A 27,861-nucleotide genomic window follows, 5' to 3' on the forward strand; every position below is an offset into this window, starting at 1 on the left:
AATCAGTGGTGGTTTGAGATCTTTAAAAGTGGGCGGTCAAATTACTGGCTCAAATTGGACCAAGTGAGGGTGGGGTACTCTCCCAGAATGAGACGTTTTTGGTTTGGTGTTTTTTTTTATATATAAATGGCTTTACAACAAAATGTTCATATAAATATGCTCAAATTTGCAGGCTATGAAGGGCAAATAATAAAATATTCTAATAATGTAGTGGTGTGCCAGGCAAGCTGCCTCCTCCACAGGGGGAGGTGGATCATTCGCCCAAAGAAAACTTTGAAAAATAGTAGGAAACCAGTAATATTTTCAGCATAATTTCCGTAGACAGTGGTTAAAAACGAAATTAATGCAGGCAGTTCAAAGTATCTGTTTATAAAATTTCAAATGGCATTTCCTTATTTCAAATAGATTTAGCATCTTTCTTCACTTTTTTTTCTTTCCTGTCCTTACCAAGCAGATTCTCAGTCATATGTTATACCCGGTGTAAGATCCTTGAAGCAGCTGAAAGGATCACGTAAAGTAAAGCAGGTTGAGAAGTATAAGTCCAGGTTTTTTTCGCAACAAGAAGAAACCCATCCAGGTCCCCAGCCAGTCAAAAGTAACAGCTCACTTAACATTTGAATCAACACATTCTATAACCTGGGAAACCAACACCCAGTGTGGAACCTTAGGCAACCGTGGCATCATTACATCAGAAGAAGGGTAGGCCTAAGATGCCACACCCCGACATCTATGAAAAGATGTGTTTTTAAACATAGGGAAACAATTGGAGCAGCCAGAAGGTATTCAGGTACTACCATCATAGTTTTCATGAATAGTATTGACTTTACTCTTTTGCTTGATGGGGCACGTTCTACCCAGGTCAAGCATGACACCCAAGTCCACTTGGTGGAACCAGCTGATTATGCTGTCCTCTTTCTCTGACACATAAATCTTGCCAGAAGCGTAACTTTCCTTGTACTTAATGAGCCCAATGAAGTAACCACGTTGGGGTATAGGCTCCCCACCATAGGCTAAGGGATGTATATCAGGTTTGAGTAGTGAAGTCTTGTGAGCCAATTTGTTTTGGTAAAACACTTTTGAGATTATGGTGATCTTAGCACCTGAGTCAAAAAGAACCTTGGTGGGTTCATCTTCCACCTGCATGGTATTAATGGGGCAAGATTTATGTTGTACACCAGAATCCACTTGGACCACAATTTGGTCACAGACAAAATCTTCCTCAGGAATCTCTGCCTCTACACACGCAACTATAACATTTCGCAACAAAAAGTTTACTTTCAGGTTTAGGTTTGTTTTTGCCTCTTCCTTGACAGCCTGAACTCCTACCTGCTTGTCCCTTTTATGGTGTCAATACACTTTAACGATTGTTCGACCCCATTTGCTACTTGGATTACCTCATCTAAGGAGGGTTCATCCCTCAACCAAAGCTCCTCTTGGATCCTTTCTATGTTCCATCCCAACATGTATTGGTCTTGGCTCCTTTCATCCAACAATTCCACAAACTTGCAAGATGAAGCAAGCTTTCTTAGTTGAGTGATGTATCCTTCAACAGTATTGCTTTCATTTTGCAACCTTCTGGCGAATTGATATCTTTCTGATATATGGTGTTAACTTTAGGTATGTAGTGCTTGTCAAGCTTCTTCATGCAGATTTCAAACTCATTTAGGTCCCTTGCTTCTGCATCACTTAGTTTGGGAAGGTGATCAAAAACGTCTTGCCCTTCCGAGCTTAAGCAGTGAAGCAGGAGGGAAGATCTACGCTCCGCACTCAAAGCTACCACACAAATTGATGCATAACGCTAAAAAACCCTTTTCCATTTCTGCCATTTAAGGGCTCCCCAGGTGACATAAGGAAGAAGGGAGAAGCAGTTACATTCTGCATGCTTAATTGCAAAACAAATTTGAAAACTCAAAAAGAGAAAGCTTGTTTAAAATTGACAAAGAGAAATTACAATGTAAAAGGTAAAGTTCCAAAATTGACATGTTTTAAAGCAGCATTGTGACACACTGGTCAATGTGCTTGTGTACGTGTCACAGATGTGGCATGCAGGGTAGAGGTATAACCGATTGAACCCTCCCCCAAACGTATTAGGCAAATATGTGCATGTCACAGAAGTGGCATGCAGTGTAGAGGAATTTAAAACATGTGTGTGGGTGCGTGTCACAGATGTGGCATGCAGAAGAGAGGAATAACCGATTGAACTCTCCTCCGAACGTATTAGGTAAATGTGTGCTTGTCACAGAAGTGGCACACAGAGTAGAGGTAATTAAAACATACAAGTGTGCGTGTGTCACAGAAGTGGCATACAGAATTGAAGCCAAGAGTGTAGCGGTAGTAAAACAAAAATGGAGGCTGCGTAAGGTCACGCAACGTGAAAAGCATGGCCCCGCAGGCTAAAAGTGTGCATTCATGATTTGACGAGATAGGCACAGAAGAGGAAAGCAATGGGGTCGGCTACTTTACAACAAAGGAAGAGCTCGTGGAGACTGCAGGCATGAGCACAGAAGGCAGAGTTCAAAGGCGCTCCAAAGGCTTCCAAGACTCGCGATGAACACGCGAGGTAATGAGTGTTTTTTAGTTATGAATTTAAAAGATGACAGTGGATCAAAAGTTCACACGGCCAGCAGAACCAAGCAATATAAGTTGAGAAAAGTGAATTAACAGGTTGAAACGCCCCACACACTGGCACATTGAAGTTAGATGGGTGAACTGTCAGGGGAGCAATAGAAATGCAGAGCCGATTACCCCACAAGCCTTTCAAGTCAGAGACACAATCAAGGGAAAACCTGGACCCAGAGGGGACGAGCCTGCGTCGACCTTCCAACACCAAGAGAGGACACATAAGGGTGACTAGCGTGGCAATAGCTCCCAGTCCCGGGAACATGCAATGTTAATGAGAGGGTCAAGAACAACGTAGGAATTTACTGCTGAAGCAGGGTCCCAACGAAAGTTGACATGTGGAGCAAAGACAAAGTACCTGAGTTAGGAGTGTCCCTTCACTACCTGTAGGAAGCAAAGATTTTGAGATGTTGTTGAGGCTTGTTGGGTTCTTCTTGCTTTGCAGCTGCCGTCTACGCCAATGTAAGATCCTTCAAACAGCTGAAAGGATCACGCAAAGTAAAGCAGGTTGAGGAATATACTTCCAGGTTTATTTCTCAGCAAGAAGAAACCCGTCCAGGTCCCCAGCCAGTCAAAGGTAACAGCTCTCTTAACATCTGCATCAACACATTCTATAACCGGGGAAACCAACATCCAGTATGGAATCTTAGGTAACCATTGCATCATGACATCATGCCTAAGATGCCACACCCCGCCATATATGAAAAGAGGTATTTTTAAACGTGGGGAACAATTGGAGCGGCCAGAAGGTATTCAGGTCTTGATAAAGGTGGCACGTATGGGAGACCACAAGAAGGTGCCATGGCCTCTTGAAAAGATTTAGTCTTGGTATTCACATTTTCCTGGTTTTTCCCATTTGGAACTTTTGAGTATAACATTTGAAGCTACCCTGGAAAAAGAAAAGGAAGTCATACTCTCCTAGCCCTTTGTGACTACTGCATCAAAACTAGCCCAACTGAAGAATTTTTAGATGAAGACAAAGCTCTTGGCTGGGACCTTCATGTTATTAGGGTCAGCCTGAAAAGAAGCATAGGGACCTGTCAACCATGCTCCATAAGATAACATTGAGTTAAAAGTTTCCTGTTTTATTTTTTAAAAAGTCATAACTTTTGATCCCAACAATGTTTTTTTGTAGTTTTGATATTGTTTTAAATTTTTGTATTCTTTTTCACAAAATGTGTTTGGGAATTGTATATATGCTTAGTTTACTGTTGCTATGGTGTTGTTTAATACAACACTCACATTTTCTCTGATGTATGCCAGTTTGCTTGGCCATGCTAACCCCAGGATTCACCAGACAAACTGCTGTAAGGAAGCAGATTCTGACTAGTGAGAATCTTCATTTTTTCCTTTTGGGCCTCTTATTTATTAGTGAGACTCCGTAATGAAGTTCCATTCACGTTAAGCTGCTACATCAAATAGACTGTGCAGATTGCAGGTGCAAATGTATGTAGGATGAACGAAAAAGGTTGGTGTCTGATTCAGCCTAGCATTAGTGCATAGGTAGCACTGTGGCAAATGGGACTGCTAAAACCTTAGAAATCAATTGGAAATTGAATAATAGGAACTTTTTGGCAGAAGTGTAAAATTTGTGCTGTTTAAACTGTTTTTACCTTTTGGGTTTAGGTTTGCCTAAACCATAACTTTTGATTGACTTGAGGTACAAAGGTAATGTATATGTTGTTTCCTAAAAATTCCATTAACACCTATCCACAGTTGGCTTTACTCATTTTGCATAAGTTAACTCGTTTCAAAACTGGAGTTAGTTCTGTGAACACAGTCTTAATAGAGCTCATGTTTTGTGCCTGCCCTGCTGGTCCTAGTTAATAACTCTGTTGCATAAGGAAGATTCTTTAGTCTGTGCAGAGATCTCTGTGAGGTAAAATACAGGAAGAAAAACCTAAATATATTTAACTCGATATTTTTATAGTAAGTATTACTGTAAATAATTTGACATCATTATTTTAAATGTAGAACAAAACAAAAAAGCTACAGCATTATTAACTTAATTTTAGAATAAATTGTAATCTGGAAGCATATTGATTTAAATTATCATTTTCCAAACTTTAAACCTGGCAAGCAAAAGGAAGGCCTATTGAAGTTGTAAAGAGCTATAAGTATTTTTGAATCCTATTTGATGACAAAGTCTATTTTAAACGTTACTGTAATGTTCTAAGAGCTAAGATATTGTCTTCAGTGTTTGATTTTAAGTCATTATGTGACAATTTAAGGTGCCAGTCATATAAATAGCTCTTTAAAAGTATGGGAGCCAAGTTGATTCCAGCTTTTGCCTATGACTCAACTATCATTAAAAGGAAGGATGCCAAATGATTCGAACTATTATTAATCAAGGTTTGTAAGTCCGTTTTTTGAATTCCAAAAGATGTAGGCCAAGCTGAAATACGACGGGAATTTGGTCTTTAAAGTCAAGCCCTACTGGGACAGGCAACTTTTTTTAATTGCATGCATTCCTTATGTTTATCAGTCCCAGGTTCTTTTGCAAATAGCAGTTGGCATGAAATAAATGACTGTAAGTATGCTGGTGCGTGGAGATCCTATCTATCATAGTGCCTCCAGAGCTTTGATTTACAGACAGGTATTCTAGAAATTAATAGAATTTTGTTTAACCAGTTTTTAAAATGAACTACAAAAATACTTTCATATTCTGGTACCAAGATAGCTCTAGGTTTTAAGAATCATGCCAGGATTATGATGAACTACTATGATAAATTAAAAATCTAGTCCTATGTATCCACTTATTTTCAGTCATGCATGAGGTATGCATTTCTGAAATTACATTTTAGCTGATACCCAACCAAAGATGGCACTCCAAAATGGACACAACAATGTGCATCCAGCTGTTGTAGACTTTGTGGGTTAACTCATAAGTTTATTGTACTGTACATGTGTTTGTTCTAACTTGCTTGATGTGCGACACATTCTTTTATAAGCAGGAATGAGATCAGTTTGACAAGCCCTCATGCTATTTCCACCAGGCACATGAGTTCCTCTGATTTACCAGTTTGTGAAGTTCTTGACTACTGTGGAAACAATATTTCCATCCTTATCATAAGCACTTGATACTGATATAATGTATTTGTATTTTTAACTATTTTAAATAATTTAATTTAATAATATGTCCTGTGAGGTTTTATTCTAATACTCTCCATCCATTATATTCTATGGGATGGTGCTGCTTTACCAATGGTTGGCCGTGTGTAGTGTTGTATAGGCAGTAACTTACACTCTGATTTTGTAAATAGCCAAAGGTAGTAAACTAATGTAAATTACTTAAAAAGTGTATGTTACCTTTCTGAATGAGGCCTATAGTCTTTTTCTTGATCTTTAAATGTATGTGACAATTACCACTATATTATTTACGAAAAATATTCTTACAAGCTATAAATACTCAACATAATATGATGCTAAATTGTAATGTGAGTAATAAGACTTGCAATTTCTAGAGCCTTAATAAAGTGGTTTGTACAAGAACCTTAATGTTGCATCCGCACTTTATATTAGTAAATGTGGCTCTATATGTTCATGCCTCGTTGATGAAGTGATGAGGTACAGAAACTCAATAACTTCTTTTCGTGTGGCATATTAGCCTCCAAGTGAAGTGGAGAAACCTAAAGAATGGTATATCTGATTCAAGAATAATGTACTTACACATTATGTGCTCTATTTTTTTAGAAATTGAATGTTTAACTTACTACTAACACTTTATTACATTGTTTCTTTTGTTTTCTAGGGGGAACAACACTAACCGTCACTGGAGTTGGATTCAGTTGCATCTCCTCAATGGTTACGGTCCTTTTAAACTCTGGTACCTGTGATATCATCAGTTCATCAGATGAAAGTATCCAGTGTCAGACGAGGCCACTTGCTTTGCCTAAAGGATCAGATACTACGGCAGTTCTAGTAAGGGTGTTCATTGGAAATGTGCACAGTTGCCATATGGGTTACCCCACACATACATTTTATTTCACCTATAAAAAAGAGTTCACACCAGTAGTTTACAGTATTTCTTGGAAATGTGTAAGCGTCACCGTGCTTTTTTACATTTTGGGAAGTAACATGATTAACTCTTCCCTATTACTGGATGGATTCTCGTGTGAACTTCAGCCACAAGGTGCCAATCAGACATCATACTTTTGTTCTTTACTTTTGGACAGTTTGGAAGCTGGAAGCTATGAGATCAGTGTCATGCACAAAGAATATGGATATGCCGATATTTCCTCAGCCTTGAACACCTTTGACTTGCCACCTCTTGTATTTTCAGTAGCTCCTTCAAATGGTTCTGCTTGTGGGGGGCTGACATTGACCATTTCTGGGCAGTTCTTCAAATCTTCCAGCAATTCTATTAAAGTAAATCTTACAAATAATTTCTCATGTAACATCCAGGATTTTAATGATAATACAATCAGATGTACTCTTCAGGTCAACCAAAGTCTATGTTCTATAAGTGATTCTCAGCATCTCAATATCACAGTCATTGTTAATGGAATTGCCAGTGTTTGTCAAGGGAACTGCTCCTTCAGCATACGTGAAGAAATCACGCCTGTAGTTGACCATATAACACACAGAGTACATGGAAATACCACTACTCTGTATATCAGAGGTCACAGACTCGCTGAGGTAATTGATGAGCTCAATATATTGGTGGATAACATGGTCTGTAATTCAACCTTTGGGAACCAAACCCTATTTGTGTGCCATGCCAACCACTTATATCCTGGCATGCACCGCATTTCAGTTACCAACAAAAGATTTGGGCAAGCTTGCTTCAGCACCAGGTCTATGGAATTCATGATTGCTCCTCAAGTTAAGGACTTTTTTCCTAAAAATGTCAGCCTCAATGGTGGGGCACTTCTGACACTTATAGGCTTGGCCTTGCAAGGGCAGAACTCAACCACAGTTATTGTTGGAAATGAATCTATCTGTAGTATCTCACATCTCAGCTATGTGACCATCCAATGCACTGCACCGCCTAGAAAAATGACTAGTGCGTTATCACTGGAAATTGATGGAGTGTTCTACTATGTTGGAGAAGTAAATTATCATCAGCATTTTACTCCTGTATTCCTCCTTGCTTTACCTTCTACAAGCCGTCTTCTTAGAATAATCACCTCGAGAATTGCAGAAGCAGAGAATATGCATGTCTTTGTTGGGGATCGGATCTGTGCGAACGTATCTGGTAATTCAAGCACATTGCAGTGTCTAGTGCCCTACCTTCCAGCTGGAGATTACCAAGTAAAGGGTAATGACCCCACTAGAGGATGGGCCTCCACAAATATTACCTACACATCGCGTCTTAGTGTGTCATCCATACTCAACAACTACGGTAAGTTAATAGGTATAATGGAGAATAGTTGTCCACCCTCTATATAAAACCTATTTGATTGGAGAAATAGATATGCTGCAATAACGTGTATTGAAATGGCTTGTAATACGATTTGTGGTCTTCGCTATTGATGCAGTGTTCTGAAAAGTTGGTGCAACCTAGATCCCAGTAGAACCATGTTTCTGTCATGGGCACTAGATAGGAATTGAAATTCAAACACATTTAAGACTACTGCCGTTGACAATAAGTAATGAGGGAAAAATATCTTCCACTGAGATAAGGAGTTGCCACTTTCACCAACCAAAAAGGACCTTGTAAAAAATGTAGTTAATGAAAAGGGTAACATATTTTCTTCATTTGACAATAGTGACTGGCATCTCATCTATGAGCCCAGACTTCTATTAGGCTCTCCTTGAGCCAACTGTTGAAAAAGTTCTAAAGGCCTACCCAACCGGAGGGCTGCTTTGCCGTCTGGACTGGACTGCTTTCGGTACAAGGGTAGACTACTCCATTATGTGAAAGTGGAATAAGTGAAAGGACACTCCAATAACACAACTCGCCGGCAGTTGTAAAAAACACACATACATCTTGAGTGCAGGATGAGATCTGAAATAGAAATGGAATTCTTAGGACTGAGATGATCACCTTCCTAGGTAGCAACTGCCATGTTACAAAACTGAGGAATCGTCAGGGTGTTCCATCCTGTATTGTTCACTCTGTTTCAGCTCAAACATTTCTGGGCTTTAACAAGATCATCACTTTATCTCAAGACCCATGACTCAAGTGTACAAGGTACACTGTTGTGCTCTGGCAACCAGTGCAGAACCCCTTGTAGGTTTCCATCTGTATGTGACACTGTTTACATATTTGACAAAGGACCTTCAATTTTAGGCATACCCTCGGTTTAGGTATTGAAAATATTTGGATCACATTGAGTAATCTACAAAAGCTAATGAACTTTAACATTGTCTTTGCAAATGTTTGGGTAATCGAAATATAGAATTTTGAGTACCTTTAAATTCTAGGTCCAAATGTTTGCCTGCATATATGTAGTCTGCTGTCCTTAATCATAAAAGAAGGCTATATTAAAATCTCTTTAGCAAAAAATAATATGCTCCAGCTACATGCTGCACCCAGGAAATTCCGAGATATAGTTTAAATGAAATTCGAGTGTTTCGGTTCTTTACTTTCAGTATCCCTTTTCTAATAATGTGGTAAAGTGAGGAACCCACCAATATAGCTTGTTTACCCATGATTTCAGTAATTCTTTACCTGCATAGGGTGAGGAGTGACATAGAAGCATAGACTTATTGGATTGCTCTGGATGTAGAGCACAATGAGATAGTTGTAGGCTTTCTTGCTTTACATTATCTCGTTCCTCATTGGTCCGATCTCTGATAGGTAGAGTCACCTTTTACTCTTCCAATGTCTGAGAGTCCAGTTTTCAAAGGGTTTTTAAGGTGCTTCATGCTTTAAGGCTCGCTCTCCTCTGTCCTGTAAATAAATGCCCTTCCACGTAACAGAAGATACCCTTGATTCTTCAAGTATCCTCAGTTCAGCCTCCAATAATTCTTTGGTCACACAATCTGGCCAGTTGCCAGGAGTGACAAAGCTATGATGATGAAGCTTAGTCATGTCGGAAGTAACCAGCTTGTAACTATGTAGCCTTTTTAAATCCTTATGTACAAGGGCAGCCCATAATGTACACATGCTGCCCGTCCTGTAGAGCGAAGGGAGGCAATCACTAATTTTCTATGATTAAGAAATTTGTATTGGCCTAGTATGAATTAAAGACCTACAGATCAGCGAAATATAGACTATATACTTTGAACGTCTACACCCCCAAGTTGTCTGCCAATTTCAATCAAATCAAAAACAAGTGTTGCTTTCACCTATGGAGGAATATATATATCAAACATTTGTTATTCAGCGCCAAGATACCCTTAGTGGTGAACGTGCGCTTTACAAATACACAGGTTATGTTATGTTATGTTATATTATGAGGGGGCTTTACTGGAGTGCTACTAGGTTTGATAAGAGATACGCTTTGTCAAACAAATGTTTAGAATAGAGACAAATGTTGACCTTCAAAAATGTATTTCATTCCTTTGAAATAGACGATGCCCAATGGAAAATTAATGTATTTCCATTTGTTATCTAGTGACTAATGCCTGGTGTTTTGACTGAAAAAATGGCGTAGGCCAATTCTAACGTCAGAGCAGTTTTGATTTGGCAAAAAAATGTACAACAGTTTATAAAAGTTGTTCAAGTCTTTCATGGGTCATAGGCATGTGGGAATCCATAATCTTCAGTGTAACACTACATTAAAAGCCAGATTTTTTTACTACGACAATAGCCCTAGTTGTACCAGCTTACTGGGAATGACCCTGCCTTTGCGATGTCCAGACCTGTTCATACCACTCCACCAAAGTCAGTTTAGAGACACTAAAATGTATAGCCTTGGCGCGGTTCAAGGTGTTAACATTTCTTTTCCTTCTAGGCTGCTTGGGGCGAGGAGTCTTGCATTTACAAGGTACAGGATTTTCTCCAGGTAACACATCAGTTACAGTTTGCGGTTCACATTGTGAAATACAAGACAGTCTCATAACACCAACGGATGTCCAATGTGTTACCCAGCATCCAAGTGGTAAGCACAACTGGTTATTGGTTTTCTATTTCAACAAAGGTCCAGAATGACAAAAACTTAACTGTGTACAAATAAATGACATGGCATCGGAAATTCATGCTGCCATTTTGAAAATCAGACAAGACCCTACTCACCAACCTAAATTTTGCTGCACCAACCAGCATTTGCAAAACCATTTGGCCTGGCTTGCTGCAATATGAGTCCTAACTAAATCATTTTAAAAGAGGTTTGCTGCCATTAAAAAACAAGACTAAAAGAATGTGTTCAATGAATTTATGACTTTAAATTGTGATGATTCAGTAAATCATTAAAACGTAAAATAGTCCCTCGCGATTTGCATAGCAAGCTCTCCATAGGAGGAGGTAGGAGAGACCAACTAGCCAATAGCACGGTGAGAGAGAAATCGGCCTCAGGGTGCAGCCAAAGCACACACTTTGTGTATTCTAAATCACTGGTCATGCAGCAAATAATACCACAAAGAACACTTTCTGATAAAGTTTGCTTTGTTAGTAGTGTCTACTGAATAACGTATTTACCGCTGGTAATCTTGTGAGAGCTACATTAGAGGTGGAAGGCAGCAGAAGTTGCATGAAACTCGTCTTTTGATTTTTGTAGGGGTTGCAATTCTAGGACTGATGGTCATATGTACCCTATTGTCTACCCTATCGTTGGCAAAACATACCGTAATCCAGAGATCACATTCACCTTTAAGATACATTTTATAAGCAATGCATGGGCCTGCAATGCCTCAGTGTTTACTAAGCAGCACAATGGAGCATTTATTTCATAAGCCAGCAAGGAAGTCCTCATTGGATCTTGTTGTCGCTTTTTACCCAACAGGATCCTTCAGTCTAAGAGTAAATTAGTATCTCAAGCAATATGCCGTACAGTGTTATGATCTATGGTACTTTCACAACTGTTTGATGTGGTAATAAGTTTCCTTTTAGAGGCAGGTCTGTGATAAGATAAAGCAATGGTGGTGAATGCGCTCCTGTGAAGCTAGCACCTCTCTCGGCCATGTGCAGTGCAATGAATTTGTGGTGGATACAAGGACAGCAGATTCAGACAGCAAACATTCTTTTTCAGCGTCGTCAGATAGGTGTTGGGACTTACAGCCTTATTCATGAAGGGGCCATTTTGCGAGCCCCTAATAGCGAATCATAGCGATTCGCTATTAAGGACTCGCAAAACGGTAATCATGTAGGAATCGCATAATAAAATGCGATTCCTACTGATTCCTTATTTGCGATTAGCAAATTGCTAATCGCAAATAAGGAATAACTCGCCATTCATTCCTATGGGCCAAAAGGCCCATAGGAATGAATGGGGAGTATTCCTTATTTGCGATTAGCAATTAGCTAATCGCTAGTAAGATTGCGATTTGAAGGGTGCCAGGGGTATCCACTGGACACCCTGTAGCACCCCTCAAATGATCTGTGACACAGGTGTTGCACACACACATGTCCAAAGGACATGTGTGTGTGTAACATGCAACTCAGAAAAATGCATTTAAATGCATTTTTCTGAGTTTTCGCAATTTACCGCGAGGTCTGACCTCGCGGTAAATTGCGCCTAGAAATAGCAAAATCGCAAATTGAAATAGGATGTTGAATAGCATTTAAGGAATCTCAAATAGAGATTCCTTAAATGTCATTTCCTCGCACATTTGCGACATCGCAATTAGCGATTTTTGCTTTTGGGATGCTGAATCCCAAAAGCAAAAATCGCACTCGCAAAGGGCCGGATTCTCAGAATCCGGCCCTTTGCGAGCCGATTTAGCCTTCATGAATAAGGCTGATGGTGCCGCTGTCAGCAAACTAGGCCGACAGATTTATTCTACTTATTCTGACCATGAACAGAAAGAACATACCTGTTTTCAGGTTCTAGCCATCTGTCTATTCTGCTCACAAGGTGTTAAAAATAGAGGCCTAAATCTAGGGCAAGGGTGGCCAACATAGCACCAAAGGACCAAATTCAGGCCAGTTTTTTAGGATGAGAACTATGGAAATGATTCCCCTTTAGGTTCATGGTATCTTATGTGGACCTTCCGAAAATGCGGCATGCAGCCAGCTCTCCCGGACCTACGCTGGACACTCCTGATCACCAGAACGAAGCTATATTTTGGCCAAGTCCACTAAATTGTGTAGATAAACAGCTGGGCTGATGGCATTGAACCAGCGATGTACAGTGGCATTATTAGGCATTAGTCTGAATGGATGGTAAATTGTAAATGTTCAACCATGCATCATCCAGTCAGCTGCTCGAATCTAAAGACATCTTTTTAATTGGATAGATTAGCTGAGATTTGTGGAGTATCTGCCACGAATATAGTTTATCAAAGTCTATGTAAGCAGTGGGCAATTAAATTAACTTTATTTTATTGGTTCTTAACTATGCAATCGTTTAATGATGTGTGTAATTATGTGGATTGTTTAATCATGCCCTGCAATTTGGCACAGCAACAGGAGTTCTCTTGAAGCACAATATGCAGACCGGTCCCGCGGCTGCGCAGAGGGAAGGTCAGGACTAGGAGGGCGCGTGCCGCCAGATTACAAATCCCAGGAGAGTCATTGCAGATCAATGCGTTTTCTACAACGTCCGATAACCAATAAGATGGGGAGGGCGCAAAGATGGTGGCGAGGGCAATGAAGGGCAGGTCATGCTGTAAACAAGAGGCAGGTGTTTAATGGGTGCTCTTTCTGGGCTCCAGACGATTGGTTCTCCGGAGAAGAACATGATAGAGATATTAACTTATTAACTCTTTAAATATCGCTAGGAATATTTCGCAAAGCATCACTGTGTGGCGTCGAAAGGCTGCTTCAGTGGTATAATTACCAGAAACGATACCAACATATTGTGGAAACATTTTCTGGGCTACTCCATGAAATGACATGACCTGGCAGCAGTCCCAGGAAACGAATATGGGACATGTGTCTGTAGCTATCAGTTTAACCCCTGAGATTTCATGGCAGCTTTCAGTCTCGCATCTCAGGAGCGTTCCAATCTCTGCTTCTGTCGGTTGTATGTAGGAATATGTGCCTTAATGACATGAATATCTCTACCGTTACACAAATGAACATTTAAAAATAGTAAATCGATCCTTTGGATATATATATGTCTATTCAATTGAAAAAAACAAAGGTTAAAATATTATAGTAAGGTCTAGAAATACACAAAAAATAACATATAAAAAAAATTAAAAAATGAAAATGAGCAGTTATAGTTCACTGCACCGACTATAAATTGCACTGCTTATGACCGCACAAATTAAATCACTTGTGACATGTTACATAACATCATTGATGACATCACTAATGACATCTTAAATGACATAACATGACAATCACTGATCATCTCATGCCTTTTGAATGATCCCCTTCTATGTAACAAGATATTACAAGATGTAACAAGAACAGTGAGAGCAAAACACAAGTGAACTTAAATTGCCTTCAGTTCAAATTATGCACGTTGGAAATTCATATTTTTTGCCTAGATCCTCTCCATTTATTGACTGGTGCTTGTTACTGACTCTGAAAGTGCCCTGGGATCTGCTAGCAAGGCGTAGGGCTGGTGCTCTGCCCTCTAAAGGTATATAGTAATTGGTGTAATTGTAATTGGCAAAGACAACCTACCTGTATGCCCTTATTATATGCAGGGCATATATGTTGAAGGCCCCAGTGGACTTACTGCACTTAAGTGTTCACTGCTGTGGTGTCTAAAGCCATTTTAAAGCCAGACTTGCCTTTCAGATTTAGATGTTGGCGAACCTGGTCCTGCATCACTTTTTCGATTGTATCACCGCCTGCCTACTTTTCAGTTAACCCACTCAATTTAGATGTTGGCAGGTGCCTGAACGAAAGGCCGACTGAGACCCGCTGACTCAGCCAGCATATCCCTCCCGCCTCACCGGCGTCAGAGGCAGAACCGGTTGTCGGAAGGAATCCAGCCAGGATTCCCGCCGACCAAATTGTAATGTGCCTTCCCATCAGGGAAAATCTAGCAGGGAATCCTCCAAACTCAGGTTGGTAGTAACAATGGAAAACGAGGCAAAAAACTTACCTTTTTTGTGTTCCCACTTCCTTTTCCATCTTAAACACCTTCATCCAGGTCATTCCTGTGCTGCTACTACTTCACCACAATGCTAAGCCACCCTGTTGTTGCCGCAATCTATAATGTAGGCTTCTGTGTCACTTGTCTCACTATGAATCATGCGGTTACATTTGCATTAGCCTTGTATATATATTTACATTGCTCTTAGATGCAATTATTTTATGTGTCATGCATAAGTATGCATCTTATCACTTATCATGGTAAAATGTACGCACCTGTATTGACACTTAAAAACATATTTATTTGGTGGGGGTCATTGTGGGTGTTGTGCTTGTGGTGCCTGTGGGTGTACATTGAACAGTGGGTGTATGTTGTTGGTGTGCAATGCGGTAGGAAGCTGGCTCTGTATATACCATACCAAAGTGAGTTATAGTGTGCACAGAGTCCAGTGGATCCCCAAAGGCAGAGGTAAAAGTAGATAGCACCTTACTCTCTATTTGTGGTGGTGTGGTTGAGCAGTAAGGCTTTATCAGAGGGTAGTGTTTAGCATTTGTAATACACACTCAATCAGCAAATGATTGCACACACTCAAAGACTGAACTTCAGACCAATTAGTTTTGTATAAAAATATATTTTTAGTTATTCTGTTTCCTAGAACCAAGCCAGCCTGGCACAGGTAAGGGATCTATACTTTGCAGTAATAATACAATTTTAATTGCAGTTGTAAATATACTTTGGTTTGATTACAGTAAAATCAATGGTAATGCAAATCTTTGAAATATTGTACATATACTTTGTATAGGCTTTTCAAAAGGATATTAAGTACATTTCTTTACAGATTACTTTTCTTACACAGTGTAGTATAGCTGGATACTGCACTGGGACATTTCCTGTAAACAGATAAGTAAAAGCGTTTTTGTTATTTTGTTACAGTTTTTAAGACTTTTATAGATTTTTCAACTCCACACTTAGTCAATGTTATCTATCATATGAGAGAAAAGAGTGTTATCGGTTCAGAGGTAAGTACTTTGTTGTGGGAGTTGGGTTTCTGGGGTTAGACTCACGGGCGGTGGTGAAATGTTTTGCATTAAGTGTGGGATTGTGCTTCCCCCCATGACAGGACAGCCATCTGGGTTGTGCCTAGGAACTTAATTACACTTCTGAAGGTTCTGACCCTGCCACAAACAAATGTATTTCATACCTAGGACTGCTTCCTTCATTGTTCTGCTTGTCAGCCAGGCACCAATCATAGTGTTAGAGGAGCTGCCCCCAGAACCGATATCGAGTTACCACAAGGGAGGGTTTGCCCATTATCATAGCAAAACCTTTGAATGGGCACAGGGAGCTCTGCACAAGGGAGGAACAAATATGTCATGTTGGTTTTAGGTAAGGAGGGGCACTGAGTGATAGTTTACAGTAAAACACACAAGAAGCATTGCAAAAGTGGATTGGGGCACACCCGAGAACTTTTACTCCGTGGGTTAGGGAATGGTCAGGAGCATTCCCCACCCACAGGCTGGCACTGGATATCTATGTGGCACCCTCCGTAACCCCTTCAGAAGACATCCTGACCTGTGGAATACAGAAGGAATGCACTATCTGTTGAACATGAAGATAGAGACCCGTAGGGCTGGACCTGATCCGAAATGTAAGCAGGACAGAGAAGTGTTAGTTGACCTCCTGTTAAGCTACTGGGACACAAAAGCTGCAAGAAGCCCAACTTCCCGAAGAGCTCAGCGGACGAGTTCTAACTGGACCTGCCTTGTACCCTGCTGATGGCATCGGCTGGAGTTAGTCCTGATGCCCATGGGGTGTCCTTAACCCCATCAACGCTAATGACGAGCTCAGCTCGTCATGAGGCACAGTGGAGCTGCACTAATGACGAGCTGAGCTCGTCACATATAATGGATATGAAGACCCTTCAGCACAGCAGGGGAATTGCTGTAGCATCGATGTGGTTAAGGTCCTGGGGCCCTGGTATATGTGTCAGACGGTGGCACTCCTGCCTAACCCTTAAAACTACAACTTAGAAACTTTTTGCAAGGATTATACTGCCAAGTACATCCAATGAAGGTGCGTTGTCACTGAGTGAGACTCAGGTTGCTCCAGCTTATAGCTTTCTCAAAGGTATCTCCTGGCAAACAAAGAGTCAGCCTTTTTTCCTCTGCTCTTCTTCTATATTATTTGTAGTAGTCTTCCTTTTCATTCCTCAAACCTAGCTGCATTTCTCTTGCTTCTTCCTCCTCTACTGTACCTGTGGCTGGAGTCATGTGGATGGGTTTGTGATGAAAGTGTTTTTGCTGGAAGGTTTAGCCTTTTTTTTCTTGCTATGCTATTTTCCTTTTGGCCCGGCACTCCCATGCCCATTGTGCAATGGAAGACACTGTGGTTCCACTCCTTTCTGATTATGGCAGCACCTCCTTTGACTAGTTGGTGTGTAAAGGTTGTGATGCCATCAACAACCTGTGCACTCTGGTCTAATCTCAGCAAATTCTGTTGTCAAGTCTCTGGGTTCATGTGTATCCCTTTATGGGTTTATCCATTTGTGATCCTCCGGTTACCCTGAAAAGGTTCAGGATGTCCTGCTGGTCACTCCCTTTGATGGTTCTCATTTTTTGGTGCAGAGGGTGCTGTGTGTCTAGGAACATTTTGGAGGCTTTGTGGTGTATAGTGGTGGGAAAAGTTATCACTTCTGCTTACTGTCTGTGGGTACTACGCAGTGGCAGTTGCTCAAGGGCTAGACCTGATAGAGGGTACATGTTGAGAGAACATTTTCAGCTCAGTTCAAATTATTACCTACTTTGTCTTTTGATGTGAGTGCGGAGATATGGTGTGCGTTTGGTTTGTCCTTGTGATTCCTTCTCGGATGTCCACAGTTTTTTTGTTAGTTTTGCTTTGTTCCTGTCATTCCCTGGTTGCTGTGCTCACCATTCTGGCTACATGCTGTTGACCTGGCTGCCTCTGTTCCTTACAGGGTACTAGTTGGGGCAATGTACCTTTACCTCTGTTGCTGCCGTAGCAGAGGGTCCCACCATGTGGGTCTTGTTTTTACCAGATCCCTGTTTTTCGGGGATGTGCCTGGTTCAGATCCACTTCTAGTATCATGAGGGTGCATGGCAACCTTTCTTTGTATTTTCATGTTGTCCTGCATCCCACAGAGGCATTAATACTTCTGGATCACCCTTGTTGCGGCTTTTAGATATCCTGGATGGGGGGCCTTGAGATGAGGCAGCTTCCTTGCCTTTGATATTGCTTGTGCATGACCGCCGCCTGTTGTGGTGAGGTATTGAATTTGTGTCAGGTCACTGCAGGGTGAACCCTGGCTGTCCGGACTGCTTTCCATATCCTCTTTGATGGTGGTGTAACTGTGGTTCCTGGTTCTGGTTAAAAGGTGATGGACTGTAGCTCAGTTGGAACTGTTGCATAGTCATTCTGTCAGTCCTGTGTCTTTCCCCTTTTTGTTTGCTTTCTGTTGACTTTGGTGGTTTGACAATCCTGGATTTATCTATATTGTGGCCGTTTGGGACTCTCTCCTGTTTTTGTGCAGTAGAAAATCGTGGTCGACCTGTGGGGACCCAGTTGGGTGATCAATGAATAGTTCTTTACAGGTTTTCATTGCTGAGCACTGCGTTTGTTACGTGGCTACAGTTCATAGTTTGTTATCTTAGTATCCAGATGGCCCTGGGCTGTATGTCTCTCCTCCTCAGGACCTTGATGCTTGCCTCTCCTGTGCACCACAACGTTCTTACTGGTGTCTTTTTGTCATGAATATTTCCTGGACCATATGCCAAGACTTCTCCTCTAGGGTGCTATGCTGATGGAATCAGATCCTTGACTGACCTTGGTCCTTCAGGGTTTGGCCACACTTGTTCTTGCCATCGGTTTTTATTGCCCACTGGCTACTTGTTACACCTTTGGTGAGTTGGTGGATGCCTGGCTGTCAATAAGTCACCCTGGCAAGGGACCCAGCGATGCCTTGGTGACACTGTAATGGATATCTAGTACAGTTTGTGCTCTTTTTTTCCTGGCAGCTGGAGGATGACGATTCATTATGTGTTTTCTTCATGTGCACCCAGCCAAACCTTTTCACTTTCAAATGTGGTTGTATCTGGGTTTTATTGTGTCCTGTTTTGTGCTTCTCCTTGGAGGAGTGGTGGTAAACTTCCTTCGCGCCCAAGTCCCTGCAATGTGTGGACGCTTACGGGCATATTCATACCTTTATCTGGTGTTTCTTCTACTGTGCATGCTGGCCTTAGGAAGCTGTGTTATGCTGCTGTTGATGTGTTCTTGTGCCCTGGTTTATGTTGGACCATGCTTGCTGACTTAACCTGGAGGCTGGGTTGTTTTGCCCTTGGTGCTTGTGCTCACTCTATTGTGGTTAATATCCTGGTATGGCTGGCCTATGGTTTTGTATTTGTGCCTTGAGCATGCTGTGCCTAAAAGTGGGTGTGGTGGGTCAGAACTTACCTGTAACATGCTTTCTCTTCACTTCTTCTCATGATCACCTCTGTGGTGTCCTGCCTTGCCATTGCTTCATAAGGTGAGGATTCTGCAGGCCAGAATTTCCCTTAGAAACAAAGTTGTGAATCTTTGGTAAGAATCTTATTCAAGGTAAGTGATTTATTTTCAGACAAACCTTAAAAAGCATGATCAGTTTGTGGCTCTTGGTTCACATAGTCCTTTGCATTTTCCTAGTCCCGCATACCAGCCTGCACATGTCATCTTCAGGGGGAACTGAAATCCAAGTGAAACAGTTTATGGCAGCCTAAAGAAACTTATTTATATTTGCCCCATTCTGACTTGATCTATGCTGTGCTGGTCCTTCATCTTCAAGTCATGGAAGGGGAACCATTTTGGAATCCATGCCCCAGTAATGACAGGCCCCTCTCTGGTGGCTTTGAGTGCTCACCTCAGCTATCTGATGCTCCTTGCATTAAGATCAGTCTGAGAGAAATAATTCTACATCATTCTACTTGAATTGAGATTGGGCTTAAAAGTGTTTTGGTCTCAGGTTCAAGGATGCCAGGATTTATTCCGAATGTACAACACAATTAGGATTTTCTCCTTTGGAACTTGGCCACAGAAAAATTAATCTTCCAGCAGTTCATCAAATGATTTAGAACACTACAGAGGCCAGTTTGCTAAGTGGAATATCTCAATCATAAACGAAAGATCCTGTCAAAAGCTTTATATTAGCTCTTTCTGTCATGCGGGTGCCCACAGATAGATCTCTTTGACAAGAAGAGAAGAAGTTGTTTCAACTATTCTACTGGTAGCAGTTCCCTCTAAGAGGTTCCTTTAAGAGGTTCTCAAAAGGTTGCAAGTGCTTTAAAATGATAATTCACTAATCATTTTATATTTCCTTTGGTCCCTCTTTTGGAGAAATTTGTTTTTGTAGAGCAAGAGTGATTCTGACTCACCCCGATCGGGTTTGCAGGACTTGGTATCCAAATCTAATGCACGTGAATTGTTCACCTTGTCTACTTTTCAATGCCAGTTATAACTTTTTTTTGTTTTTTTTAGGTCTTAGCTACCTACAACTTACATTGGGTGTTGGCCAAACTGATTGTTTCTAATACATAACATATGTTATTATTGATAAATAGGATGTCAATGTACACCATGATATATGTAATCATTATAACAAACTTGCATTACTGTTTTTGAATTCACCCGACATGACCTCCCCCTCAATCCCCAGTCAGAAATATATGATCAGGCATGCCATGCAACCTAGGCCAGAAGCAACTGATTGACAGATCACAGATGGGGGGAGGACACTTAACCCTCAGACAAGCGCGTAGACAGGAAAACCCAGATCGATCCCACAGATAGGCAGTGACACCACAATGGTCTCAGGAGATTGTCCCCATTAAAAAGCATAAACGTCACCAGGTACAACACCAACTCCACTGCACTGTACCTTCTCACTGAACCTAGCAATATTCAAACTGAACTAAACAGGATGCGCAGGCAGGGCACCATAGGGGAGAACACTGTTTGGCTCAGAGATTCTCCAGAAAAGAGGTACTTGGATGTAGCAAAACCACTGCACCAGTACACAAGCGTGTCCACTCCCACTTCCATCTGTGGTCCCAGGGTGGCCCTAAGCATGTCTAGGGCAGTCTTCTTTAATAAAAATGGACCCAAGGCACGGAGTTCCTGTGGAGGGCCATCCACCTCAATGATACAAAGGAAAATGAGCCTAGAAGGGAAGCATTGAACGGCATCATAGATAGCCCATATCAGTAAATCTGAAACACTGAGATACCTTGGTTCACATGGCTCGAATGGAGAAGGCAACCCCTAATTGTACGCAAACGTATACTGTATTCTTTGAGTTTCAAAGGGAAAGGAACCATCCCACTTGGCGCCAATGAACATTGTGGAGCAATACTGCACATGTCAGACATGCAATGGAGCTCCTTCATACTGATGGATATCTTCTGTAGTGTGGCGCGTTTGCCTACTCTCAACTTGTCCCCAGATGGCGGGGCCTCTGCACCATCACAACCATAAACACCCTGACCTTAGTGATCCCTGGGGAAGATATGTCTGAGTTGTTCCAACATGTGCTAGAGAAGAAACCAATTCTCTTGTGTCGGGCTTGAGAAAAAAGAATTGCTGATTACTTTGGCTGGGCTCAGTACAAGGGAATCCTGGAAGAATTGAGGCAGTTTTCTGACACTCAAGTAAGCACGGAGGATCCATACCCTTCTTCACCCTGCAGTCAAATTGGACTCCTGCTGGCTACAAATAACCATATGGGAATTACTGAAGATGATCAACAATACTGAGCTCTGCCTAAATGCAATCAAGGAAGAACTAAGAGCCATCCGTCTCATGGTGATGCAAGGTCGGTATGTTTTGGACCTAATGACTCTGATGGAGGGTGGGGTGTGTTCCAAGTACTTTTATCCCTGGAAATAATATGAGAAAAGGGACACAGACTCTTGCCATCCACACACTTTACTGTCTACAAGCTGACATGAGGAAGGAGGGAGGTGCCCAAGAGTAGGACTGGTTTAAAAAAAAATTGTTTACTGAATCCCCCGTGGGTGACCACACGATGGATGTCATTGCTCCCTATTGTCATTTTTGTGCTGTTTTTGTGTGGTTTGCCACAAGTGAGGGTTTTCTGATATAAAACACAGTCCTTAAATTAGGTAGAATTCAAGTAACTAGGGAGGTAGTAACAGACACAACAGAAACACACCAAACCTCAATAAATGTGACTGTCATGGAGTGTGGGGCAATTGATATAGTTCAAAATTCAACTAGATGGGGGAAGGTTAATATTGAAAAATACGATGTCGATGTACACCATGATTTATGTAAGTATAATAACAAACTTGCATGTCCGTGTTGAATTCATCTGATATGATCTCCCTCTTAACTCAGAGTCTGAAATATGTGGTCAGGCAGGCCCTGCGCCCTAGGCGTTAAGCAACTGGTTGACAGATCACAGGTGCGGGGGGCATGTAACCCTTAGACAAGCAAGCAACCAACTAGGAAAACCCAGCTCAATCCCACAGATAGGCAGTGATACCACTCAGGAGATCTGCCCCAATAAAACACGTTTGGCCAGAGGGGTGCGTGTTCCCAAAACACCATAAAGTTGGGTGCCACGCTAAGTTAGGAACACATAACCAATCAGTACACAGCATGCGCACTACACACAGTGATTATGCACTCCCCATGCCAGACATCTGGGACCGTACCCACTGGCCCTGCATTGTGTCCATTCAAGGTTGAGACCCCCTGTGCTTCTTATAAAGCAACCAGATTTATGGCCCTGTGACGAGGCCTGGATATCTGTCTCCAAATGAATGTACAAATCGTTTAATGATGTTTCATATAATGTATGACTGCTGAAACCAAAGTGCTTTGAGACAGTCTTTAGACCCTGACTCTGTGTCCTGTTCTCCCAGCCGCTGTGTTTAATTAAACTAACTGTTCCTGTTTTGCCAAACTCCTCTTGTCTTTCATTTTTTCAAGGTAAATTCATATTCGAGCAGCATATATACACAGCGTGGGCTCTGGATCAGCTCCTTGCTCTTTACTCAATGGTTTTGTTGTCTATCTCATTTCTAGTTCCGAATTCAACTTATTTCTTTATTAATATTGTGTTTGTCCTGTACAGGAGCATTTAGGTGTCGGTATTTCTACTGGTTGATCAACTTTTATCCTATGTGCTGAGGTCCATGGGAGTGTGTGTGCTTTCTTGCTGTCTTCCCTGTGCACCCTTGTATGTTTATTTTGTTTTGAGTGTTTGTAAATCTCTATCTACTGCCTTTCGACTGCATCTCAGTGCTGAAAAAAAACAAGAAAATGGATACTCAAATTTATAATTTCTTGGAATTGTACATCCTGAAGTGCTTGATTTCTGCTGTTGTATGCTCTCCTCTTCCCCTCTTTTTGTGTAATAGAGTGGAGGAAAGGTTTGGTGCAAATAAAATCCACACTTTCATGGCATTATCTGTACATCTGACAGAGACGACCACTTGTAATTGTAATAAGTTGCATCTGAAAAATTGTAGACAACCTTAATTTCCCACCAGAATACAATAAAAGCACATAGTTTATTTTCCTCTGTTTAAAGAAATGACTCTTTTTGCATGATCACTCCCAAACATTTGTACTATTGTGGCTGTTTTTTTACTCTGTAAGTGCACATGGACCTGCCAAGTAGGCCCCAGTTCCAGTGCTCTGAATCTTATAAAGAGTATATTTAATTGGTTTCAACCCAATTGGCATGCTAGCTTATTTATATGTCCTTAGGATATGGTACTAGGGGGACCTAGGATCTGTACGTTGTCTCCTGCATGGACCTAAGCACTTATTGTGCCACCACAAGTGTGACAAAGCAAAGAATGACTCCTAGTCTGCCATTGCAGTCTGGCAGAGCATTTTTAAACTGGTGATTCAATTTTGCAATGTCAATCCTTGGCAAAGCCCACACCTTCCTTTCGAATATTTGTAAGTCATCCCTATGGCAGGTCTAACAAGCCTTAAAAGGAGGGTGAATTATATTAAGAAGAAGGATGTGTACTTTTATGTGTCCTGACAGTAAAAACCTGCATTGACGTACTGTATTAAGGGTGGTTGGTCATTGGTGAGTATGGAGTTACACACTGGCAATGCAGCGGTGCCAATGTCTGAATGGAACTACTAAATCTGGTTCTTTAAAGTATTAAAGCTGTTATTGCAATAAACCTGACTTGTTTCTCGAGTCACTAAAGATACCGCCCATCCCTCTACAATCAGCCACATTGTGCCAAACACATCCAGCAACAATGCCAATATCACAACCTCTGGAAAGATCAACTGCCTCCTGATCAATGTACGCTCACTTGGGAAACACGCCGTAGAAATCTGGGACACCATCACGACTCACGCCCTGGATGTAGTTTTCATCACAGAAACTTAGCTGAACCCTGCATCCGCTCTGGACATCGCTACAGCCACCCCCGAAGGATAACAAAATTGTGCATCGGGACTGATTCAACAGAGATGGCGAAGGCATCGCTACACTCTACAAAGAGAACCTCAAATGGTCAACGACCACAGATAACTCCACCCCTTCATGGAACACTTCCACTTCCTACTCCAAACTAACAGCAAATCACCATCACAGGCAACCTCACCTACAGAAATCTGGAACCTTACCCTACCTTCTGCAATGCAATCCCTGACTTCATCTGCCCTTTCGGCATCTACTTGAATCCTCCTGGAGCACACCAACGACTTCAACACGGCCGACCTCCTAGAAAGCATGGCTAACCTCAGACTGAAGCAGCTAGTCACGGACCCCACCCACACCGCAGAACACACACTTGACCCCATCTTCTCAGCCAGCAATATATAACCACACCAGGGAGCTCACCTGGACCAATCACCACTGTGTCCATTTTGTCATTTCAGAAACCCCCAACAACCCCGCCTCCACTGCCAGCACAACATGTTGCAACTGGTCAAAGATATCAGAGCAAAAATAGATCAATGCCTCTAATGCCCACATACCCACCACCACCGAAGACCCAGAACAAGCAGCCAAAAACTTCACAAACTGGATCACAGCAAGCGCTGACAAAGTCAAATCTAGGAAACCCACCATTGCCAAGACAGAAACGCTACATCCCAACTGGTTCACATCAGAACTAAAAACCCAGATAGGTGACTGCAGAAAGAAGGAAAGAAGATGGCATGTTCATAGACGCCCTCAACCGTTACCAGCACCTCCTGAAAAACACCAAGAAGACCCACCAAGCCACTCGCATCAATGACAGCTCTAACACCAGCAAGGAACTGTTCAGCATAATTAAGGAGTTCAGCAATCCATCGGCACCCGAAAACACAAAAACACCCTTGCCAGCCTTCTGCAACATCCTCCTGAACCTTTTCCACAACAAAATCAACACGATCTACCAAGACTTCGCTCCTCAGCTTCCCACAGAGGACAACATCAACCTCCTCATGTTGGCCAGCACCCACTCACAACAGCTCATTGCATGGAACACCTTGACCGAGGACAAAACAGCTTCCATCATGAGATCAACCACTCTGGAGCTCCAGCAGACACTTGCCCCCACCACAATTTCAACCTCAGCAACCAACCCAACAGCTAAGAACTCCCAAGGTCCCCAACTCCTCAATCACCACAGCCCACTTCCCCAGAAATGGAAACATGCTGATGTGAAGCCGTTGCTGAAGAAACCTTCCGCGGACCCAGTAAAATTCTAGAACTACCGATTCATCTCCCTTCTCTACTTCCCAGCCATGGTCATCAAGAAAGCTATTAACATCCAGCTAACCAGACATCTGGAAAACCACAACCTTCTGAACATCTTCCAAGCCGTCTTCAGAGCAAACCACAGCACCGAGAGACCTCTAATTGCAGCCACTGACAACACCAAAATGCTGCTAGGCCATGGATAAACAGCAGCCCTCATCCTCCTCAACCTTTCAGCAGCCTTCAACACTGTATCTCACCACACACTGATCAGCAGACTTCACCAGATCGGACTCCAAGGAGCAGCCCTCAAGTGGATCGCTGCCTACCTCACAGGAAGGATGCAGAAGATCATCATCCCTCCCTACTCCTCGATCCCTAAGAACATCATCCTCAGTGTAGCGCAAGGCTCATCCCTCAGCCCAACCCTCTTCAATGAATACATGACACCCATGGCCAACATCGTCAGGAGCCACAGATTCAACCTCATCTCCTACGCCGATGACAACTAACTCATCCTCTCCCTGACAGACAACCCAATGACTATCAAAGGCAAGCTCCAAAAATGCATGAAGAATGTAACCATCTGGATGAACAGTGACTGTCTCAAACTCAAAACAGACAAGACAGAAGTTCTCATCTTCTGGAAAGGCACAGACACCCTATAGAACAATGAATGATGGCCACCTTAGCTGGGCCCTACCCCCAACCCCACCAAACCCTCCTGCAATTTCGGCATCATCCTCGACAGCCAGCTAACCTTCTCTTCTGCTTGCTTCCTTGCCCTGCGAATGCACAGGAAGGTCTTCAGATGGATGCTGCTCAATATCAGGCGAACTATCAGGCAGGGATCCAGAGCACACTATACGTATCCAAATGATATTCTTATCTTCAAGTATTCATATATTCGGGATAGATCAGACCAAACGTAAATTTTCAAAAGTTTTATTAGTCAACAGTGTTGTTCACTTCTAGGGAATCACTGTACCTGTCACTCAAGCCTACACGTGTTTCATCACAGCATGTGGCTGTGACTCTTCAGGGCTGATCTTAATGATCGAGGCGCGTGGTCGGGGAACCGGTGATAATTCCAACCCGGTCCTTATCGGGTGGTTTTTTGTTAAAACAGTCACGGCAAGAGGAGACTCCATTGGCTATCAGTCACAAAGAGATGCCTGTTAAGGCTACTCACCCACGCTTAAAAAGCACTACACAATGAAGGACCGGCATACTTCAACAAATGAGTGAACTTCCACCAACCTATCAGGAAACTCCATTCTAAATCCCTCTATCAATCAGTTATCTAGTGCATCTGTCAGGCAAACAGCAGAGGCCGCCCCTCTCTCACCTGGCGTTTAAGACCTTTAACACCCTCCCACTACACCACAGAGCAGCTCCGTCACTCCAACAGGTCAGGAAGGACCTGAACACATGGATGTTCAACCACTAGGAAAAGGCAGTGGAATCCCGCAGCAGGACCCCACAGAGTCTTGAGACACTCACGGGTGAAATAGCTGCCCCAAAGAAATCCTGATTGGTTGATTGATTTAAACAAGTCTGATTTAAACATGTCTCAGGTCTGCCATTTTAGAACTTGCGTGTGAATTGTTATGGAAAAAAAAACTTTTGACAGGCCCAAACCTTCTTTTTAATGCATATAAGTCAATCAATCAATCAATCATGTGTTTGTTAAGCGCTCCTACTCACCCGTGAGGGTCTCAAGGCTCTGGGGGAGGAGGGTTTTGCAGCTTCCAGTCCATCAAGGAGGGGGTCTGTGGAAGAGCCAGGTTTTGAGGTTTCTTGTGAAGATGGGGAGAGATGTTGTCTGCCTGAGGTGGAGAGGAAGGGCATTCCAGAGTCTGGCTACGAGGAAGGAGAAGGAGCGGCCGCCAGATCTGGTCTATCTGGAGCAGGGGACCACGGAGTAGGTTCTTTGGGGTGCGTGGAATTGGAGTCAGCTGTTCAGGTATGCTGGTCCGCTGTCGTGGAGGGCTTTGTGAGCGTGGGTGAGCATCTTGAAGGTGACTCTAGCTTCCATGGGGAGCCAGTGGAGTGTGCACAGCTGCTGGGAGATGTGGCAGTTTCTTCGCAGGTTGAGGACCAATCTGCGGAGTTTTGGATGTTCTTTAGCTTTCATGTGAGGTTGTTGTTTATTCCGGCATACAGTGGTTTGCTGTAGTCGAGTCTCCTGATGACCAGGGCGTGAGTGATGGTCTTTTTGTGTTCGAGGGGGATCCATTTTAAGGTCTTGCGTAGGAGGCAGAGGGTGTGGAAGCAGGAGGACTAGACGGCGTTGATCTGGTGGTCCATTTTGAGTTTGGAGTCCAGGATGTTTCCCAGGTTGCGTGTGTAGTCTGTGGGGGTGGGCGGACTTCACAGGGCAGGGGCCACCAGGGGTCGTTCCCAGCATTGGGGTTTGGGCCCATGATGAGTACTTCTGTTTTGTTGGTGTTTAGTTGAAGGCAGCTG

General features: G+C 42.4%; 1 protein-coding gene across 1 annotated transcript in view; it reads left to right on the forward strand.

The window, feature by feature from the left end:
* PKHD1 (PKHD1 ciliary IPT domain containing fibrocystin/polyductin) overlaps window positions 1-27,861 on the forward strand; it is a 2,083,594-nt gene that overhangs the window by 763,960 nt on the left and 1,291,773 nt on the right. Inside the window, exons 32-33 of the mRNA XM_086926200.1 lie at window positions 6,371-7,963; window positions 10,464-10,610. Coding sequence (XP_086782326.1) covers window positions 6,371-7,963; window positions 10,464-10,610 — 1,740 coding nt within the window. The remainder of the gene's footprint in view (window positions 1-6,370; window positions 7,964-10,463; window positions 10,611-27,861) is intronic.

Source organism: Lissotriton vulgaris, chromosome 6, assembly GCF_964263255.1.
Source record: "Lissotriton vulgaris chromosome 6, aLisVul1.2, whole genome shotgun sequence".
Classification (NCBI taxonomy): Eukaryota; Metazoa; Chordata; class Amphibia; order Caudata; family Salamandridae; genus Lissotriton; species Lissotriton vulgaris.